Below are 21140 nucleotides of genomic sequence, written 5' to 3'. Positions count from 1 at the left end.
ATGGGAGATGTGGAGGGAGAAGAGTCCTGGGCACCTTGTCTTCTGAATCAAGCAGAAGACGGGCCGGCGGGCGAGGACGGGGAGGAGGGAGGGGAGAGAAAAAGAGATGGGGTAGGCGAGGAAACGGATAGAGGAGAGGAAGAAAAAGAAGAGAAGAAGAGAGCCTGAAGGGCTGAAGGGTAAGATGGGAGAGGAAGAGGGAAAGGAATTAGGGAGGGGGAGAGAGTGAGTGAGTGAGAGTGAGAGGAGAGATAATGGACGGGAGGAATGATGGGGATGGGGATGGGGATGGGGATGGGATGGGATGGGAGTTGCGCTGCGCTGCGCTGCCTGTTTCTCTCACACTCTGTCTCTCTCTCTTTTCTCTGTTGCTCACTCTTAGGGGAGGCCGACGACTGACAGGCGGGCGGAGACTGACGGACGGGATTTTCCAGACACCGCGAGAAGAACGGAACGCCAGGCACACACACTTTCTTTACTCCCAATCCCTCTAACACTGACCAATTCTAATGGTCTTTTATTTATTTTATGCTGGTTTGATTCACGAATTCAAATTTATTTTGTAGGTGGTCATTTCATTCGCATGCACTTCATGTGGAGGTTAAAAGGGTGATGTCCCAGCCAGATAAATCTCCCCCAGCAAAAGAAGAAAAAAGAACGAAAAAAAAATGTGGACAAGATGGTGGGTGGGTGGTTGCTGATAGAAAATCCACGAGGCAAAACCGATGAAGTGTATGTACATACATTGTACAGTATGGTACATACGGAGAGTACAGAGTCTCTTCGGAGAACCTTAAAAGAAGGACACAAAAGAATGATATTTTTCATAAAGATTACTCTTATTGCAGGTGCCAGTCATACATGAAAAGCAGTGGTTGAGAAACTGTAGTGATTGTCAGGCTTGACACCTACCATGTATCACTCTATGATCCTCTCTCTCTCTGATGGATGGGAAGATAAATCAATCGTATCACCCAGGCCGGTGAATCTTTCGCAGTCAGATAGCTGTAGGTAGATTAAAGTTCGAATTCTTCTCCTGAGAGTCGGTCCTGGGCCTCTCCCTTCTGCATCAGCCAGCGAGCTATTATTATTCGCTCGTCCGACGAAAGGGGTAAGACATCTTTGGGGCTGTAGACTGGAGAGGGCATAGAACGGTAAATCCGGGTCCATCAGCTTGTAACCGGTACGGAGAGAGTATGGAGATTAGTACGGAGTAGGTACTAGACTGGGGACTAGTCACTCGTAGTCTTGCTCACTCAGTAAATCATGCTCTGCCTTTTCTGCCCTTTTGCCTTGCTATCCTACTCAGGACTCCGTAGACTAAGTATTCCGTACCTAGTATTGTTATCGATACGACTATTCCCCATCCTCGATACGTGAGCGGGTCAAGAGCAGCGAAACCTCTCTCTTCCTATGGACAGACAGTAATGCCAACCCACTCCATCCATGGATAGAAACAGTAATCGAAGGCGAAGAAACTAAGGTTACCTGGGGGGCTAGGAGTGGATGGTGGACGGGGCGTAAGTAAATCTGCCGGCCGGTGCCTGGTTCCGTGGTAGATATCGATAGATGATAAGTGGGATCAGTGGGATCGATCTCTTCTACGTACTTCTGGAGGGGTAGTTGAGTAAAGGTGATGGTGGTGATGGTGGTGATGATGATAGGTGTTTGTATGTTCTTAGTAATGAGCTTGTGAAGTTTGAATGGAATACTGCTACTACTGTCAGCGTGTTTGATCATTTTGCCTGCCTCAGGCCAAGATGAGCCGCCTCCTTTTCCCTGCCCTGATGTGCATCTCTGTCTGGGCAACAACAGCAGCAGCAGCAACAACTCCTCCTTGGTATAAGAAGAAGAACTGAACAGAACGTGCTAGGTGCATGAGCCCATAACTGGGACCATATGCGTTCCTAGCGAACTGGATAGTCCGATGGGAACGGAGCAAATTGGAAGCTGCTTTGCAGCCACACACCAACTAAAATTCTTAGCTGTCACGCCATGACTGCTAGTCCTGGCAAGTCCTGTCCAGGTTTTTCCCAGAGATCGAAAAAAAAAATAAATAAAAAAAAGAAAAAGCTACGGAAGCTCGGAGAAACCGACCGGAGATAGCTAGTCGATAACCGCGAAGGGGAAAGTTCCCTCGGTTGCGGGACTGTTGCCGCCTTGCACCGATGGGCATAAGAGGGGCCTTCCCTCGTGGATAATAATAGATTAATGCCATTATTATACCAGGCCGATAGTAACGTCCAGGGTTTCTTGCTGAACGTCCTGCAAACCACTTCCCACACATCTGTTTTAGCATGGCCGGCACTGGATGATGGTCTTCCGAGCATCTTGCCCCTGAGACTAGGTAGCTTTGTAATCGGTTATTTACCATGCAAAAAATAAGTCTTCGTCGTAGCAGGAAGAAAGGGTTTAACTCGATGCAATCTCATGGGGGAGGAACCCCGGAAGGGTTTCTCCTGTACAATGATCTCACCGAGAAGATCATCACCTTACCGACCATCAGCATCACCCCGGATTTCCCGCCTTATGCCTCAACATGATAAGTGTGGTGATGGTCTCGTTCTTCCCAAACACAACAAGTATCTCATGGCTGCCATCTGTGTACTGTACTACTATCTATCCAAACCGAACCTCTTAATTCTCCGAGTCACCAAGCACACAACCCCTTTAAAAAACAAACAAACACGCAGAAAAAAAAAAGTTGAACTCAAATTCCCCTGAGGGTACCAGACTTCCTTCACCACAAGTTCGAGTTCCCATGAAATTCGAGTCAGGTCATTCCAATCTCCAGCGACCAGTGGGATCCTCCCGTCAACTAGTTCCGTGGTTCAGATTTGTTCCACCAGTGTGTAACCCACGACGAGAGTAATGGGCATAACCCGCGTTTTCGTGTCGCCCCCCCCTTCTCTTCTCTCTGAATGAAATTTAGGCTCCTGCTTCTCTTTTCATCTCCGGTTGCAGCATGAAATTCCGTGTTGCAGACTCCTGAGGAGCTTTGTGTACCATGGGACAGATCATTATGATTCAACCATCTGCCACGATTGTCTTTCGTAGTAAGTTATCTGTTCTTGGTTTCCTTCTTTGGGTGGGCCCGCGCCAACTTAAACGTTTGCAATTCGATTCGAATCGGATGTCCCGAGTTGGTACCGTGAAACTGTGAACCCTCAAGACCCAGTCTTCCTTCAATTGTGGTAAGTGGTAAGGTTGGTGCTCTGTACCATGTAAACTTATATGATATCGAGTTCCCCATGCTGAGTTGTCGAAAGTGTAGATGATGTCAGCTCTTCTCAACCGAGCCGAATAACAAGTCGTTTCAGCATCACGGAATCGCGTAGTACTGAGTCAGAGGCGCTGGATTCGCAATGCATCTATGGGGTGCATCTGGAAAATTCACCGGATTCTTTGGGATTGGTAGATCACATCAGTTAGTTCCCTCCTGTGATGACAGCCAGCCACGCAAAGGATCAAGCGAACGGGCCCTCCAACTGTAGGGCAGATTACGAATTGGGAAAGGAGAATCAATAGAAGCACCCAACGGAAGTAGAGCTACATTACAATAAACAAAAAAAAGCATGGAAAGATTCGGTCTAGTTGTCAATTCGACTGAAAAATCTACAATTTAATCTTTCAGAGTTAGAATTTTGGCTATTGACGCAGTGCATTGCAGTAGCCACACACCATTCAACTCTTTTTCTCTCTTTCTCTCTCTCGTTCGGAAAGTTCTCGGCCACTGTAGGGTTTGAAACAACGTTTTGCCTTTCGTAACGGATCATGTCAGAGACGATCGAGGATGAGCCGCTTGAGGCAAACTGAGTTTAAGGTATGTGGCGGATAGTCCGGCCACCACCTACTAAGGCAGGTAGGCAATTAGGCAGGCAATCCGAGCTTCCAGGTCCCAAAGTTAATCTCTTTGGATGTTTCAAAGCTTGGCAACATTCTTCTTGGGGCTGAACCCGAGACTCTGGATGGCTCGACTGGGAAGTCGCTCGCTTACTGATGCTCTATGGAATTAACTCACTACGCTTAAGTATTGCTACTGTGGAAGCTCTCACTCGTATACCGGAGTAAAGGGGTATCTACCAAGTCATGAGAAGCGAGAAGGGGCTCGTAAAGAGGAGGAGATAAATTCAATAGCCTGGTCAACCGGAACTATATTCTGAGGTTTTGGTTGTGCTGCTGACTGTCGGTGAGCCCAAAGCTTACTATCTGATCCGTCAAGTTTCTCCCACTTGTCGTGATCATGGGGCGTTCGGGAGATCGGTTCAGCCCAGGTCGTGCCAGCCTGCCAGGCCGACCGAGATAAGTTAAGAAATGTTGTACTCCGTACAGTACGAAGTTCTCGCTACATTGTTTACCTGAGAATCAAGCGGGACGGGGAGACAGGGTGTTGTTGCGTTTTGGCTTGAGAGCGGAGATTGTCGAAGGGGCCCACTTGGGATGGGTTAAATCCGCGGGTTCGTGTCCTCAAGACTCAAAGCTCAACGAGCTTCCTTCGCTTCCTTCGCTTCCACCGGCGAAAGGAAGTTAGACACCTCAAGTGTTCCATTGTTTGTTTGCTCACCCTAGTCGCTCTGTAATTCCAGCTCATCTCAGGCTACCAGCTCTGATTGAATTACAAGTAATTTCGGAGATGGGTAACCGAAGGCTTTCATCTAAACTGAAACCCGGATCGTTGGTACAATACCGTGAATCGTGAATCTCCCTCCCACACAATCCACAATGAGGTGGATAATTCATCTCTGATTCTCCATCACCAAAACGCCCACCCCCTCTTTTTTCTTTCTCTCTGGCGCTTTCGCGCTCACAGACTCTCATGTGGTTAGTGCCACTGCAGATCCCCTGTAAGGAGTTCCCGCGTGATCGACAAGAGCAACGTCGCCATAGTTATCGCCATCAACATCTTTGACAAGACAGCTAGCCACACCTACCCAGCCTGCCAGCAGAACAGCGGCGGGCACATGGACCACAAAGGTAGATTGAACAGGACCGTGGCTGTGAACAGTGGACAGTGGGCAGTGGGCAGCGCACACTGCCATCAAGTTTCACATCTTGTGTCTCAATTGCCCTCCCCACATTCGCAGTGCCCGTCTCTATCCATACCGGACCACAAAGGGCAAATAATTCCATCTACACGACACACCTGTCCGTGCTTGCAAACAACTACTATGTGCTCCAAGAATCTATTGAGAGATTGCGCAATGGCAACTAAATGCCATGACCCTCTCTTCCATCTAATCTTTTATCATACCCGTACTCATACTTCTCCCTCCCACCCCCTAATCCTCCAACTTAGGCCCCCCCTTCCCCCCTTATCTAGTACGAGTACGCATTTTAGTACCCGTATACTCGGACCGAACACTCCGCCGAGCCCGGTAGACTGACTAACATTTATCATGAATAATAAGTTAGATCATGTTGCCATTCCTCGGTAGACAGCTTGGAAGTGGAGCAAGGGAGGAACCAGGAAAACCACTTTCCCTCGTCTAACCGATAAGTTATCTAGGCATTCACATTATTGTCACCACTGAAGCGAGCTACCAAGAGCAACTTGGCGGAGACTAAGAGCTAAATGATCGTACGGTCTGTACTCACATACCTGTAGACGAATCGATTGAATGGTATTCGGCGACTTATGCACTACGCATAAACAGCAATGACCCCCGTAATGTACTCCGTACAATGAACACATTTTCGATAAGTGATCCGATAAACAGAAAACCACGGTTCCACTCAATTTCAACCTCCCAGGAAGCGAACAGTCATGTCTAGGAATCGACATCATCATCATCATCATCATCATCATCATCATCATCATCATCATCATCATCAACTGCACTCAAGCGCGCACTGTAACCCAGAAATCTCGACGATCGGCCATGCCTCGTCTCTATTGCGTCTATGAGATCCATACTTCACGAAGCCGACTCAACCTTGTCAACCTATAACCAGGCATTCAGAATAATGATATAATTATGATATGATAACCCGAGTCACAACAGCCTACTTAGTATTCTCGACGGCGATTTGCGGTTTACCATTCCGCGAGTTCAGCCGCTCTCCGTGCTGTATATACCACATACTCGTAGTACTCGTACTCAATAGAAGTATGGTAGGTACAGACTCAAAACTCCGTCATAGAGCTTTGTGCCTTGCTTCAAATCAAATCACGATGGGCATTTCCCGTCACTTGATATGCCTCAAACAACGATCGAAACTTCGCAAATCACCATCCAACCAAAAAAAAAAAAATAGATCGGCTTGAACCGCGACCGCGGGGGCAGTCATACTGTACTTAGTAAAGCTGTTGCCTGAAAAGACAGGCCGGCAAGCATCCAGCCAGCCAAGGCGAGATAACCAGCATGACCGCGGAATCCAGGGACGATCGAAATCTATCTCCCCCCATACTCAATAGAAATCTCACCTGGCATGTGGCAAATGACGTTTTGTTTGTCATATCTCCCGAATACGAGTCATCATCCAGGAACAAACCCAAGGTTCATCATGATGAGAAGATGGGGTAAGAGGGGTGGGTGTACACTGAGTACACAAAAGTGAAAAGTAAAATGTGAATCCAAAAGGTACTGGGTACTAGGTATCGCTGGGGGCCTGGACCGGCTAAATTGACCCCGGACTTTTGTGAACGAAGCTAGCGAGGAATTCGAATCAATTGTCATGGAATGAGGGGGGGTTTACATCCTCCAGGTTTATCGATTGGTTGTTTGGTGGCGCGGGTGACTGACAGGGTATTGATTGCTTCGATATGCCCGCCGGAGCTATTGGTTAATGGAACGAAATCCAGGGAGGGGACAGGGACATGGGTGCTGTGGTTGTGTACGGCAGGAATTTGGTGTCGCAGCTGCTGTGGGCATCTAATCTATTGTAGAAGCTGACTGGCTGCATGGGTTCGATTTGCTTGATGCGTCGGGGTACTACGGGGACTGTTGTCCATTGCAATCAATTGCTAACTTATAAAGTATGCCTCCCTTAGGGACTGCCTGGTAAGCATTTCTTTTCACTTGTTCAGGGTTTCTTAAATGATAGGTTCAAGTAGAATTGCTTGCGAAAGGGGGCAAAACATCTACAGAAATCCTTTGCTACCGTTGCAAGAAGTCTCTCTTTTGTCATTATCAATTATTTACGAGTATAATCACAAAGGACCGGTCGGCAACATATTCCATACACACGGATAGATCCTCTTATCGCCACCAGCTACACTCATGCTATCAGCTATCTCATCCCGTCACTCAAGCTTCAGTATAGCCAGCTGAACCCTGAATGTAGGACGTCCCCGCGCCAACGCTCGCCAGCCAAGCCATTTAATCTCATCATCTCATCAAGAGTCGAGTCCTGAACCCTAGAAACTCACAACCAGGGCAGAAAGCCGCTCAACACTCCACTCGTGGCAAACCTCCCTACCCTGTTCCAGGGCGAGAGAGGAGGGGGCATTCTTCCATTTACTGCAGGAAGTTTAGCCCCAACGTGCTCAGATAAACAAATAGATTGAACGACAATCAACCTGCAGGGAGGGGCAACGTCCATCCACCACCTGCCCGCCTGATTGGCCGCACGGAGATAAAAATCCCAGCCAGTATCCATGCAGTCGAGATTAAGATATCTCTTTCCCCCCCCCCTCTCAGGTAGACCATATGTGTAGATTATGGAGTAAAAGCAGTAAAAGGAGTAAAAGTTCCAGAACAAGCCCGAGCCTAGGTAAGCAGGGACACATCACTATGCATACTGAGTATATTATTGCTGCCGCTGCAAACAACCCAACGCTGGCAGGGTGCCCTACTCATCACGGAGATATACCTGAAACACCTAAAGTGCTTAGTGACTACCAGCTACGGAGTACTTCCCCTCTGATCTGTCCGGACATTAGCCCAGCGGCGAACACGCTATAATGGTTGTTCTCGGAGGTTAAAGAACCTCCCCCCTGGTCGTCGTCTACTATAATGAAGACACTATGGTACGTTTTTCTTTTTGAGAAACGGGGAAAGTTGTGTATACTTGACCAACATAAACTTGCCTAACTACGAGTACTATACTTCGTGCTATACCTTCCTTACCTCCCCGAAGTACTACTGCGCTCCAGCCCGATAGGGTCGTAGTACAGTCATTACATACCACTTCGCGCCTCAAGACCGTCATCTGACTTCCGTTCCTTGTCCCTGTTGACTCTGGAGCTTACCGAGCGACCGACGAATAGACAGGATAGGTTTGCATCTCATTTCATTTCATAATTAAAACCACTACTGTCAGTGACAGTAGCAGAGTAAGATGACACCAATCAACGCAGCTCGCAATCAACTAGACCTTCGCTGAAAAGTTCATAAAGCAGTGTAAGTAGTTCAATTCAATCCCTCGTGAACAAAGTACAGTACTTGCGTGTGCTGGAAGTACTAGGAACCAGATTGTCATCCACTCTCACACTAGCGCCATCTGCATGTCGCTGCAATCGGAAAACCACCAAGCGGGGTTTTTGCTGACTTGTTCGCGTAAGGATTCCTTAGGCTGCTGCTGACCTTTCCTTCCTACTTGGTTTCAAGACGCTTCAAGGCGATCAAATCTGCATCTCACATGGGCTCTGGAAAAAGGTAATATCAATCGAATTGGAGCTTCTGGGATCTGTATGGTTGGGTTTAAAATCTCGCACGCGTAGTACTGTACCTTTTTTTGCAGGAGGGGGAAATTGGCAGTCAACTTCCTGAGTCAAGTATGCGACGGACGTGTACTGTATTGTAGATTTCGATCAATATGGGGATCTACCACCGAAACAAGAGAGACATAGTTGATCGATAAGAACCTGACAAAAGTCAACTCTCTCCCGAGAATTGGGCTTTGCATGTGTTGTGTTGCGTAGTGGTTCGCTGGCTTATCTGCTCTTGCTGGCTATCCTATCCGCCTGTCACCACTGACCAAATACACCCCCCAGACCTGAGTCAATTTTCGTATGCTTCCTACGTAACTACGTAAGTGTTTCAAAGCAAGAGAGAGAGCTCCACATCTCCCCAACTTTTCCTGCCCGAAGGATTTGAGGAACATACACATCCTTATTGAAATTTGAAATTGAACAAGCAACAACTCCGGGTTAGATAAAAAAAAACCGAAAGACGGCAGGCAACATCTCAGACATGAACCGCCCGATCTTGACCCACTGCGGGGTCCATAAGAGGTTTCGGGGGAGAGAAGCAGAAGCATGAGCAGCAACCTGATCAAATCATGGTTTCCAATCTAATCACCCAAGAAGAAGTGCCATGACGATAAGACGGGAAAGAAATGGAACAGAATTACTCAGGTATCATGCCATAGAACCGGTCCGGAAGGAGTGTAGGTCTGTTTGATATCATTACCTTCATCATCACCCTCGTCATCAACTTTATCAACACCAAATCTCCTGTCCCGACTGCCATCATATCCTCTGATACAGTACAAAAGTATACACACCACAGTCCCTGGCATCCTTAATCTCTTTATTTGGCCTTCTTACAAGGAATTGCCCCAAACAAGGAGTCGTGCATGAATGGATGAAATCCAACCGCCCACGAAGCAAGAAGCATAATTTGTGGAGCAACAGACACGGGTGTGCCTGTGGGTACTACCTAGCCAGTTTTCTTTGGGCCCTTTCCTTTAACTTAGACTCTCTAAACTTTGTCTAAATCGGCGGGAGCAGTGTTGTTTAAAACTTGGGGCACGGATGGATGGATACTTCTGCGTTTGAAGGGTGTCAGGGATAGGTCTTGGGTTATACGCTTATAACTTCTTTGATTTGGGGTTATGCTCTAGATTCTATGCTCAAGCTCTATGCTCAAGTTCTATGCCTAAGTTGTATGCTGAAGTTCTAGGCCCTAAGCTTAACATGGGAATTATTCGGTGATAGTGGTGGATTCCACATCATTATAAGTATGATGGTGGTCATATCTGATAGTTGTAAGAAGATGATCTCAGGCTGCCTGGCATTGAATCTCCCGAAGTACGAGGCACGTAGTTATAAGGTACAGTACAGTACTCTAACCTGCGTCTCTAGCAAGTCATGCCCCACTGTTTCAATAGTTGCAAGAACATAGATCCTCAGGCCGCCAGGCCTTCAATATCTCGAATCATAAGATACTGTACATAGATCTGCCTTCTAGTAAGTTAATATCTGCTGTAACTCATAGCCGTGTTCGATTCTTAAAGTGAGAGATACTTCATATCAGTCTGCATCTCTAGTAAACTATGCTCTTTTGTGCTTACATACTACATAACGGAGTATTGCTGTGGATAGTCTATCTGTAGGTGATCTTGGCACGTCGTAGACAAAGCATACTTCAGTATACTGTGGCATGAGATATCTCAAGGGACAGGGACATACAGATCAAAGTTGCAAGCGAGGAGTCCTCATCTGTAGAAATAGTGTTGTATATAGACGAGAGATTATTATCATCCATCACCGTCCAGCCCAGTACAGGTATAAGTGGTATCAGAGAATATTCCCACCTACAGATTCAAGAAGAACTAAGAGCTTATAGCCTTATATAGTTACATCTAAGTGAGCTTGTTAAGCTTTGATCTACATCGTGTACAGCATCAACTTCATACAGTTTGGGATATGCAACCTTGTAAACCACTTGATAAAGAGATAGTTTAGTACATATACTAGAACGGTCAAACTCATCTGCAAATCACATGTGCCAGTCTCTTTCGGTTGCCACTACTGCTGATGAGCGCCATTCACTCTGGTCAAGAACAAAGTCCGGCTCTCTGCACCTGCACGAGGGCTATATCACCTCACCCCCAGGATATGCGCATAAAATAGGCTAATTTTACGCGCGCACACGATCCAAAAAGGAGTCTGCTTTATGCGCACCCACGATGCAAAAAGAGGACCCGCTTGCGACGCTGAGAGAATGAACTCACGACCTCACAACACGCCGTGTCGCTCCACCAAGTCATCAGCTACCCTGTGATTCCCCACCGCCGAGAGCTTCACCGGAGTCCATCTGGACGTGTCAAAGACATACACCATCACCGAGGTCCAATCAAACTGCAGGATATCAACCGTCGGGATGTGTCGTATGGAGGTACACCTCTACTCCTGCACCCACATCTGGGCCCTCAAAGAGCGCTGTCCCTTCCACCAGATGCCAAATCACCAGGAACTGCCTGCCAGGACCCTGACGATTGCAAGTCCCTGTCTGATTTGTCGTGACCCCCCTACCAGGTACACGTTCTTGAGGCAGAGAACGCTCTTCACTATCCAGTCCATGGAGACTATCCTTGGCATGTCCCGTCACGACCCGGGTTTCACTGACAGTGTGACACGCTTTTACGCCAGGGGTGATCACGCTCGCTGGATGCAACCGGGATACCTGCGACCCAAGAGCCTCGAGGATCAGCAGGAGGAAGAGGCGTACTTGCAGGCGGTGCTGGCTTCGTCGGGGCAGAGTGTTGTCGACACTGCTGTTGCCACCGGGCCTGCTGCAGGCACCTCTCAGAAAGCCGTCACAATGACTTCCTCTTCCGCCTCCGGCCACTCGACGTTAAACACGGAGCCTCAGAACGTCGCTGCCCATCCGCCTCTTGAGAGAGTGGGAGAGGCGCAGCCCCGTCCGCCGATCGTGGTCGAGAACGAGGCTACAGAATCGGCGAGATTGGTGCTAGGGCCTCAGAATCAGACACTAGTGGTTGGAGAGTCGGCGCTGGGAACACTTCTGGAGTATTTTGGCACGGCTCCTGCGCCAGCATTTGTTGAGGTTAGTTCTTCGAGTCGTCCAATAAAAGGCAGTTTGATAGGCGTCTGTTGACACACATACACACACAGGACGATGATCCACCAAGTCCATATGTGCCGATGCCGATACTCAACTATGGGACTATTCAGCAGCCGCCTGCCATGATCTCACACACAGACCCGAACATCCCACTTGGCATCACCCCAGCGATCCACGATGCTTCTCAGAGCAAGGGGTTTAGTGAGTCTCCCCAGAGTTCCACACATGGAGTATCCCAAGACCCGAACTCCCCCGACCTCGTGACTGGCTACAGAAACCTCGCACAAAGCCACGAAGATCCCTTCTTCGACCCAGCTTCTGCCCGCCAGAACGTCTTTGGGCCCAGGCCCACGATCCCACCGGCGCGCATGAGACGCCCATCCAACGATCCCCAGTCGACCCCGGCGCTCAACGGGCCTCGTCCTCGTCCTCAAACTGGGGGGCTCATGGGTCCACCCGCGCTCCCTACGACCCGGCGCTCCTGGTTGAGACAGCCCACTAACGCGAACAGCTACTGGCAGGACCTGAACTTCGCATCCTATGCCACTCCCTCGACCGGCCCCGACGCCCCCGAAGCGGTACCAGAGGACACAAACGACCCGCAGACAAATGTCATGTCGTCTCCCACCGTGATGATGCAGCAGAGGCGCAGCGGAGAGATCAGACGCGGAAAACGTCCGGTGCGGGAACTATACCCAGTTTTGTCCACTTTGCCTGTTACTGGTAATCCCAATGGTAACAATCGTCCTAATAATGCTGCCAGTGCGGATCCGAAACCCCCGATGAAGGTCGTCGTCGCGTCTAAGCCCGCAGCCGAACCCAAGGCAGAGCCGGAGCCTAAGCGTCCTAGATATGTGAAATTCCTGGATGATACGACTATTGTGCCGTGCTCGCCTGTTTCAACCAGAAGTTCGGGTAGAGGCCCCGGTGCTGTCAACCCTCGTGCCGATGCTCGTCTTCGGAACGTGGCTCTGGGAGGAACGGCCGATGATGCGGTTGACGGCTCTAGTCTTTCGGAGTTTAACAACAACCATCAGCAGCAGCAGGAGAGTGGGGCTGTGGTTGCGGATGGTGACAAGATGGACTTGGATGAGCGTAAGGGGACTGGCGACGAAACGGAGGAGTTGGAATGGATCTTCCAGTGCTATGTGACTGATCAAGAGGACCAGCGGCAGAGGGAGGAGGCCGGCGAGCATCCGTTCTTCAGCAGCCCTTTCGCAAGCGGCTATAACAAAGATTCTGATGGGTTGAATGAGGAGGTTGGTGATGGCGACTGGGATATGATGCAGTGAAATTCGGGGTTGGTTTAGTCGTTTGGTTGGTTGGTTGGCTGGTTTGTCTCACACCGTCTGTGGAGGCGGCGAAGTACTACCTTAGTACTACTACTGCACTGCACCTTCCTCATACTAATACCTCAGTCCATTTGTTTGGTGCACTTTTTGTGTACACTTCACTTCACTCACTTCACTCACTCACTCACTCACTCACTCACTCCACAACCACCGCATCAGTTCAGCTTAGGCAGCAGTTTCTGGCTCTGGTTCCTCTCTTTTGTCAGGATTGAATCTTCTTTACGCAAAGATGTTAACTCTTTAAGTTCCAGTTTGTTTCTTTATTCTCTTTTCTTCATATCTGAGAGACATCTGACTTAATAATTCTAAAAAGAACAAATAAATCTTCTCGTCAGACATCCAAAGTGTCATCACATCATTAGTATTTCTATTGCTCTTTTATCGCTTTCTGCCAAAGCGCTGTTCACCTAGAAGTCATCCTGATCATCCTCATAGTCCCCTCCAGCCATATCCTCATCGTCATCTAGACCTTCGAATACCATGAATTTCTCGTTCTTCGCTTCAGTGTCATCTTCAACCACGTTGCCGTCCTGGACCTCGCAGTCCTTGAGGACGCACTCGCGTCCGATCTTGCTTCTGCGGCCAATGATACAGCCGGACAACTGAGCACGCTCTCCGATGACGGCTCCATCCATGACTAGACACCTCGTCAGCCTTGCGCCAACTCCAATCACGCAGTTGGCTCCAATGACGCTCTCCTTGACCACCGACTTCTCGTTGATGGTGGTGTTCATGTCGATCAAGCAGTCAGCCTTGGTGACGGTGCACCTCTGCGCCACATTCGATGTGCCGTTGATCTTCTGGTTATGGGCGAAAGGAGAGGCGGCGACGCGGCCAACTTCCTCGATTGCTTCCAGCTTTGCCAGCTTCAACGATACGCTGAGGAGCAGAGCAGAGCTGTCCACGCGTCTGACCAATGGCGCTGACGCTTTGGAAGAGTGCATGTATGCCAGGATCGGAGGAACATGCAGGGGCTCTGCGCTGTCTGCGTCCTTGGCATCAGGATTCTGAACGCGGGAGGCGAACTGGATATCGTCGGAGAAGGCCCCTTCGCGAGCGACGGCAGCCCCCGATTTCGTAGAGATCATGGAGTTCAGATCGATCTCATCCTCCAGCGAGTCTCCATCCTGACTACCGCTCTCTCCCTTGTTTTCTGGCTGGAGGATCTCTCGCAAGTGAAGCTTCTCTCCCAGCCCCGTCTGCCACCCTGCCTTTGCCCACCATCCCACAAGATCTTCACTGATACTCTCGAATGGCTCGTTGAGACGCGAAAACTGGGACACCCAGTACGGGAAAAGATAACAATTTGCGTCTCGGAAGCTGGTAAGAAGCTTGATCCGGGGGTGTTTCTTGACCAGAGAGTGCCGAATGAGCAAGCCCTTCTGCTCCTGCATGTTCTCCTTCAATGTGTCCATCGGCATTGAGAGAGCCAGCTTGGACAGTCCGAACCGCAGCGCAGCGGGTCCGTCCAGGGGGTGAGACACAGCTGGTGCCTCATCTTCCTCGAGCGGAACGGTAGCCACGAAGTCTGTGGCCTCACCCTTAACGCTCTCTTCCTGACCTTTGGTTTGGTAGAACATTGCGAGTCCACCGCGAGGACTGCCACCTCCCAATCCAACGGTCTTCGGTCCATCGGAGCCCCCTAGCGCGCTTTGTGCCATCCATGCTTCGATGAAAGACTCTCCCGGAATATCGCAGATCAGGTCACAGGGAAGGAGCAGAAAGTCGGACTTGATGCACGACTGGACTTCGGGGAGGCGGAGCAGTTCCGCAGTTCCGGTGGTCATGGTCAAGTCGGGCGGCGACAGGATTGACGGCGAAGGGGACGGAAGGGAGGTCAAGTATGGATTTGTACCCATGGCACTTTCTAATGGCTGTTTGATCTCCGGAGGAGTGACGATTGTGATATCTATTACATCGGATTGGCATTGTTAGACTGTTGGGCGCAATCCTAGCGCAATTGACGGCAGTTACTGACTTGTAATTCCCATGCGATAACACCAGTCAAGTGGGTAGTAGATCATCGGCCTATTGGCGATCGGAACAAGAGCCTTGGGAGAGTCCTCATTCGAGGTGAAGGTATTCAAACTGACCTAAAAGGGGAGTCAAATCAGTAAAGTGCTTGCTTCCTTGTTTCCTTTGATCGAACTCACACCAGGCCCACAGAGAATGAGGGCTTGAATGCCCGTATTGGGCACTGGAACCGAGTGCGGCATATTGATATGGTGCAAAATCCGTGGTGATTTAGAAGTCCGGGGAACTCGAAGAGGATGTATGGATCACAGAGTCGGCTGGTCAACCATACAAATTTTGCGACGGAAGTTTGACGCGGGGTGGAGGGGAAAGGTAGTGTTGGGTATCAGGCGTCGTCAAGGAAGGCGTTTTATAGAATCGAAACTTAAGCTTTCTAGATCATGTCTAGTCTGAGCCGCGTATTAAAGGGTTCAAGAAGTCGACGAGCTCGAGATCATCAGACTCCTTCTTGCTTGGTCTTTGAGTCAGGGTCGCTTGTTAACCAAAATCCCACCAGCATGCGCCGATAGCATCGACTGACTCAGCAATCGCGGGTCGGGCTGCGGCAGCTGCATACAATGCAAACAGTGCGAATGTCGCAAACTTCAGGACAGCATCTCTGGTCAACCTCGCGCCCCGGATTGCTGTTGCTACTCATAGTATCGCTGCTCCTCCACACTATCCGCCCACCGGCGGAGTAGTTTACCATACCGTAGTTATCTGTTACTGTTACTGGCCAAAAACATCCCGCGGTTAATCCAGCATCACCAGCCACATGTTTCTTGCTCCCTCCGAGGCCAGCCCGCGCGCGGCTTCTTACTCTCACTCCCTTTCTCATTCCAACACTTACCCTGCCTGACGCCTGCCCCTTTTCCCCCTCAAGCTTGAAATGTGATGCTCAGCTAAATGGAACTTTTCTGAGTCTACGTGTCTCTTCTCATTGATCTAACCATCCCGATGTCTTTCCCGTATTCCCAGGATGCCCGCCGTCGGCGGGTCGGAGCCGGGACGGGTTTCAGCTCTTCAGGGAGACGGACCGTCCTGGGTTATTGGGTGCCACTTGCCCTGACTGTAGGCATCGCGACCGTTGGCATTGCCGCCTGGATTTGGAGCGAACGCAGCGAAGATGACGATGACGAAAATGACCGCGATCGCCGCCGCGACGAGGAACCTTTCCCCGCCCCCGGCCCTGGCAGCGAGGCTTATCCTGCTGGCGGCGACTACGAGGGAATGTATGCTCGCTCAACAGCAACAGATGTCCACGGTGGCCATCCCGAAGATGCCAGCATGATGGCACGCATGCAGGGAGCCTTGCGTCGCACACCCAGCCCCCAGCAGATACTTGACGGCGCCAGCAAGCGAGTCGCTGCGGGAATGGCCGCGGCCGGAGCCTTCGTCGGCGGAGCTCTCACATCGATCCGGGAGGAGGATAGAGGAGACTTTGAAGACCACTCACGGTGGTCGGAAGAAGTAGAATCCAGAGCCAACCAGAGAGAACAGCCGGCCCGCGCTGCGCCAACGACCCGCGAGGCCGTCTCTGGCCCTATCCTCACCGATAAGAAGAAGAGGAAGACTATCGCGATTGTGGTGTCCTCTGAAACTCCTCGGGTTGATCCTGAGGAGATTATCTCGCAGCATGCGGTATGTTCTGCAGTGCAACCATGATTTGAGCCTATCACGCTAATGTACCTGTAGTCAATCCTTTCCCACCTTCCAGAACATGTCAATCTCGACACCACCCGTGTTTTCATTATGATCTATGCGCCAGGCTTGAAGCATGCCCCTAGCCAAGGCGGCTCCTCTCCACCTACCCTGTCGGTCACCTCTTCCTATTCCAATATCGCTCCGGAGGAAGCAACATCGCCGGGTGAGGTACCTGGCCGTGAACTATCGGGCGAGTCTCGTGCGACGGACGAGCACGAGGGCACCACCCCGTTGTTTCGCACACTGTACACGCAAGCTCAGGCTCTTGTTGAGAAACCAAACACCATCATGCCCTTTAGCACTACCACTGGCTTTGTGCATCTTGTGCGACACATTTCCCCGGATACTGTGTATGTTCAAGAGTCTTTGGCTGGAAAAGACGGAGAGGCGGTCCATCACATTTCCGGCTGGGTTAGACAGGTGGTTGTCGTGGTTGGAGACGAAGGTGGCCGCGGCGGTCTGATCGACAGCGATGACGAGTCGGCTTTGGCGGACAAGGGCGAGAGATGGTGGCAGAAGGAGGGCACCACCGGGCTCGGTAAGCGCATCGACGTGGTCGATGCGCTTCGGGTTGGCGACGATTGGCGACGACGAGTATCTGGGTTTGATTAGAGAGCTTTCGGGCTCTGCCAGTTTTACTGGAACAGGCGAAGTGCATGGACACTTCGTATGTCTACAGCTTTACCCGCCCTATTCCCTGCTTGACGACTCTCTGCATTTGCGTTTGATTCCCCTGCCATGATGATGTGCGAATTCTTTCTGTTGGTCGCTTTCATGTGAATATATACAGTACAGCATAACCAATGCTATCAGTGCCCTCATGCTCCTGCATGAGTCTTTTTTGTAGATCGATTGAAGTATCATTGAAACAGGCATCATCGAGGGAACCCCCAATCGGCGCTAACCCGATGCGGATATCACATGACCCAGCCTCCTTCACGTCGTCCGCGGCCTTGGGCTGGACCGAACTCCCTCTCACTTGACGCAGAGAGCCAAACGGTCAGCCCTGAAATCACCCTCCCCTCCCGATATAATTTTCTCGAACCTCCCCTGCTATTTCTGCAGGTGTCTGTTCGATGGACTCCCCCATTTACTTCTTGTAGCGACTCCGCGTTGTGTTCAAGTGTCCGTATCCCGGCCCCTTCGTTGTCGTGCCGCTCCGACCTCCGCTCCCCACATGTCTCGCGCTCCGGCTGTATCCATCGACGACGACGACTCACGGCCTTCCTCCATCGCACCCGGCTTCCCCCATAACGCGCAGTCGCATTCGCTCGTCGTCGCCTCTAGTCGCGTCGCTAGCACCCTGCTCGCAGGATGGCGACGGCAATCTCCAAGCCCAATTCGCATCCCCCTAAGATGAAGCGGCCTCCCCCGCCTTTTGTTCAGACCGGAATGAACGGTGTCAAGCCCCAACAATCCTCAACCTCCCCTTCTTCTACAGCAAAGCACCTTCCAGGATCTGCAACACCGGCTGCTGCAGGCTCCACGAACGCACCGATGGCGAATGGCGCCAATGGCACAACCCACACGGGCGCACCGTCTAACAAAGGCCCCCAGAACCGGACGAAGAAAGAGGCGCAAAAGGCCGGCGAGCAGGCCGGGCGGTTACAGAAGCCATTCTCAAGGGCCTCATCAATTGACAGTGATCGTCGAGCCGGCAAGCGGTGTCCAGAGCCCTTCGGTGAGCTTCCGCGGTAGCCTCGATGAATGCGCTTAGAGTTATACTAACACGTGGATCCGCGTTTCCGATAGTCAAAACCACGTCATATATCCTCAAGAAGTTCTCCAAGCACCCTCCCTCCCTGATTCTCCACCTTCATCCGACCCACTTCCGCTTTGAGCAGCAAGATGGGAGCTTTCCTTATAACTCGGAGATGAAGGTCATCATTGAACATATCCGCTCTCAAACCGTTCCTCATGACATGATAGAGGAGCTGTTGCGGGCCAATGTTCGGTTCTATGAAGGCAGGCTCTTGCCCCTATACGGCACATTTGATAGGTGCTCGGCTAACTAATCACGCGACAAGCAGGCTGTCTAATTGTCCGCGTGGTGGATCACAAATCGGTGTCGCAGCAGACTCGGAAGTCAAGCGTGCCGTCATCGAATGACAACAACACCCCCTTTTCTATACATAATTACAACGAGCACGTCACACCATCTGCCTATGTGCCCTATCCGAAGCTGAATCAATTAACTTCGGAGAAGCCTTCCGCAAAGGAGGCGGCTTCGGAAAGCCAGCAGGATGTCAAGTTGGGCAGTGAGCAGCCCGGCAACTCGGACTCGCAAGCTTCGCAGAAGGATTCGAAACTCAACCAGTCGAAACAACCTTCGAAACCTCGAGTGTTCACCACTGTTTTACATCCTACACCCCGTTCGCTTCAAGCCGAGCTGACTCTTCTCGCTACTACACCTGATCCAAAGGCGGCCAAGCAGACGGCAACCAGCTCGACATCTCGACCGCAGGGGTCATCTACAGCGCCGTCTTCCCCCGGGCCGGGGGCGGCCGCCAATTCACTGCAAGATCGTGCCCCTCCAGCGAAGAAACAGAAGATGCTGGTGGAACCTCAGGATCTCTTAGAGTGTGAAGCCAGGCTGACGAGAGCATTGGCTCCCCCTCTCTACCTTGAGTCCGTCAGTAGTCTTGATGGAGTTCATGATCTGTTGAAGCACATGGAAAGCCCGCTTCATTGCGATCCACCACCGTCACCCAAGCGTAGGAAGCGGACTGTGGCCGAACTTGCCGCTGATGAAGCTCTCGCAGCGGAGGAAGAGCGTTTCATGCTCATCATGGATGAGCGTCTGGAGCCAGCTACCTCCAATGGTGCCAGTGGGCCAAAATCAGCTGTTATCGATGACACCGGCGGTGGCGCGCCGTTTGAGCCACGCTTCTCAAGATTCAAAACGCTTGAGAACATCCGTATGCAACACGAAGAGAAGGCGAAGCGAGACCATGAGATCAAGGTCAAGCAAGAGATGGCCAAGCGACAGCAACAGGAGCAAGAGAGAGAGCGACGCCGTCTTGCTGAACAGCGACAAGCCGAGGAGCATGCCAAGGAAGAAGCTCGAAGACAACAGCTCGCGGCGCAGCAAGCTCAGGCACAATTGGCAGCGCAGCAACAAACTCGACATGCCATGGCTCAATCAAATGGTGTCAGTCAAGCGCCACAGTCATCTCCTGTGGTCCGCAACCAGACACCTCAGCACATATCATCACCTGTCGTTGGCAGCACAAGGACAACGCAAGCTGGGGTTCCTATGAGTATGACGTCTTCTATGCAGGGTGCTGGAAGCCCTTCGAGACCACCGTCGGTGATACAGCACGCGCACCCCGCCATGAGCCATCCAATGGCAGCTTCAAGAAGTCAACAAGGACAGAGCCGACACGGAACACCACAGATGACCCAAGGCACTCCTGCCATGTCCCATGCTACGCCTATCATGCGAAATGTAACACCGACGCAGAGGATGAGCCATGCCAGTCCGAGCCATTCGACCATGGCACCTACCCCAGTTCTGAATCAGGCTACCATGATGACGACCCCTCAAATGAGCAACGGGATGGGCCTCACAGCCCAGCAGCAGCAACAGTTGCTTATGCAGCAGAGGAATCAACTTCTTGCCCAACAGGGTATGCTTCACGGCCAGTTCTCGCCGAAGGTTACCCAGATGCAAGCGAATGCGCATGCACAGCAGAATATCCAAGCCCACCAACAGCAACAGCAACAGATGCAAATGCACTTCCAGCAGCAGCAACAGTCACAACAGCAGCAACAGCAGCAAGCCAAGTTCCCCAATCCGCAAGCCTACCAAGCCCAGTTGATGCGTGCACAGCTCGCGCAGATGCAATTGGCTCAGCAACAGCAACAACAGTCACAAGGGCAACAAGCGCAAGGGCAACAGGGCCAAATGCATCAGAACGGCCCGCAACTGAACCCTCAACAACAGCAAATGCTGATGGCCGCGGCCCAGGCGAATGGAGGCCATCTACCACAGAATATGCAAGGCGTGAACATGACGCAGGGTGTCACCATTGCCCAGCGATACAATCAACTATACCAGCAGCGCTTGCTGCGGTTGAGACAAGAAATGGCCAGCCGACTGATGCCCCAGTATGGTCCGCCCGCCTCGTATCCTCCGCAAATCGCACAACAGTATCAAGCTGGGCTTGAACGCAATGCTAAACTCTGGGTCCAAGAATTGATGCGTCGGGAGCGGGAGCAAGCTCAACAGCAACGTGCTTCTCAGGTGGCTGCCGTGCAAGCTCAAGTGATGCAACAACAACAGCAACAGAACATGATGCAAAATGGCATGAAATAG

General features: G+C 51.0%; 3 protein-coding genes across 3 annotated transcripts; 2 read left to right on the top strand and 1 right to left on the bottom strand.

Annotated features, from left to right (window-relative positions):
• Positions 1-13512: 13512 nt before the first annotated feature.
• Positions 13513-15321, bottom strand: ASPACDRAFT_49035 (translation initiation factor eIF2B subunit gamma; the record flags this gene model as incomplete). The annotated part of the gene is made up of 3 exons (XM_020202200.1): positions 13513-15014; positions 15084-15198; positions 15259-15321. 3 exons carry the CDS (start codon positions 15319-15321, stop codon positions 13513-13515), a joined length of 1680 nt encoding a protein of 559 aa, XP_020060915.1.
• Positions 15322-15830: 509 nt separating this feature from the next.
• ASPACDRAFT_1851553 (uncharacterized protein) lies at positions 15831-17653 on the top strand. The gene is made up of 2 exons (XM_020197205.1): positions 15831-16759; positions 16814-17653. The coding sequence occupies exons 1-2, from the start codon at positions 16076-16078 to the stop codon at positions 17432-17434; spliced, it is 1305 nt and encodes a 434-aa protein (XP_020060914.1). The 5' UTR covers positions 15831-16075; the 3' UTR covers positions 17435-17653.
• Positions 17654-18136: 483 nt separating this feature from the next.
• ASPACDRAFT_49034 (uncharacterized protein) lies at positions 18137-21140 on the top strand (the record flags this gene model as incomplete). Its single annotated transcript, XM_020202199.1, has 3 exons — positions 18137-18503; positions 18575-18787; positions 18853-21140. The coding sequence occupies 3 exons, from the start codon at positions 18137-18139 to the stop codon at positions 21138-21140; spliced, it is 2868 nt and encodes a 955-aa protein (XP_020060913.1).

The sequence above is a fragment of the Aspergillus aculeatus genome, assembly GCF_001890905.1.
Source record: "Aspergillus aculeatus ATCC 16872 unplaced genomic scaffold ASPACscaffold_1, whole genome shotgun sequence".
In the NCBI taxonomy this organism is placed as follows: Eukaryota; Fungi; Ascomycota; class Eurotiomycetes; order Eurotiales; family Aspergillaceae; genus Aspergillus; species Aspergillus aculeatus.
The sequence above is the reverse complement of the archived record's forward strand: the minus strand, read 5'-3'. Positions and strand labels throughout refer to the sequence as shown.

Bases quoted from the DNA above. Each gene is read 5' to 3' on its own strand.
- ASPACDRAFT_1851553 (XM_020197205.1), top strand. From the start codon at position 16,076: ATGTCTTTCCCGTATTCCCAGGATGCCCGCCGTCGGCGGGTCGGAGCC. The intron at 16,760-16,813 runs GTATGTTCTGCA...ATGTACCTGTAG, and splicing joins AGATTATCTCGCAGCATGCG to TCAATCCTTTCCCACCTTCC.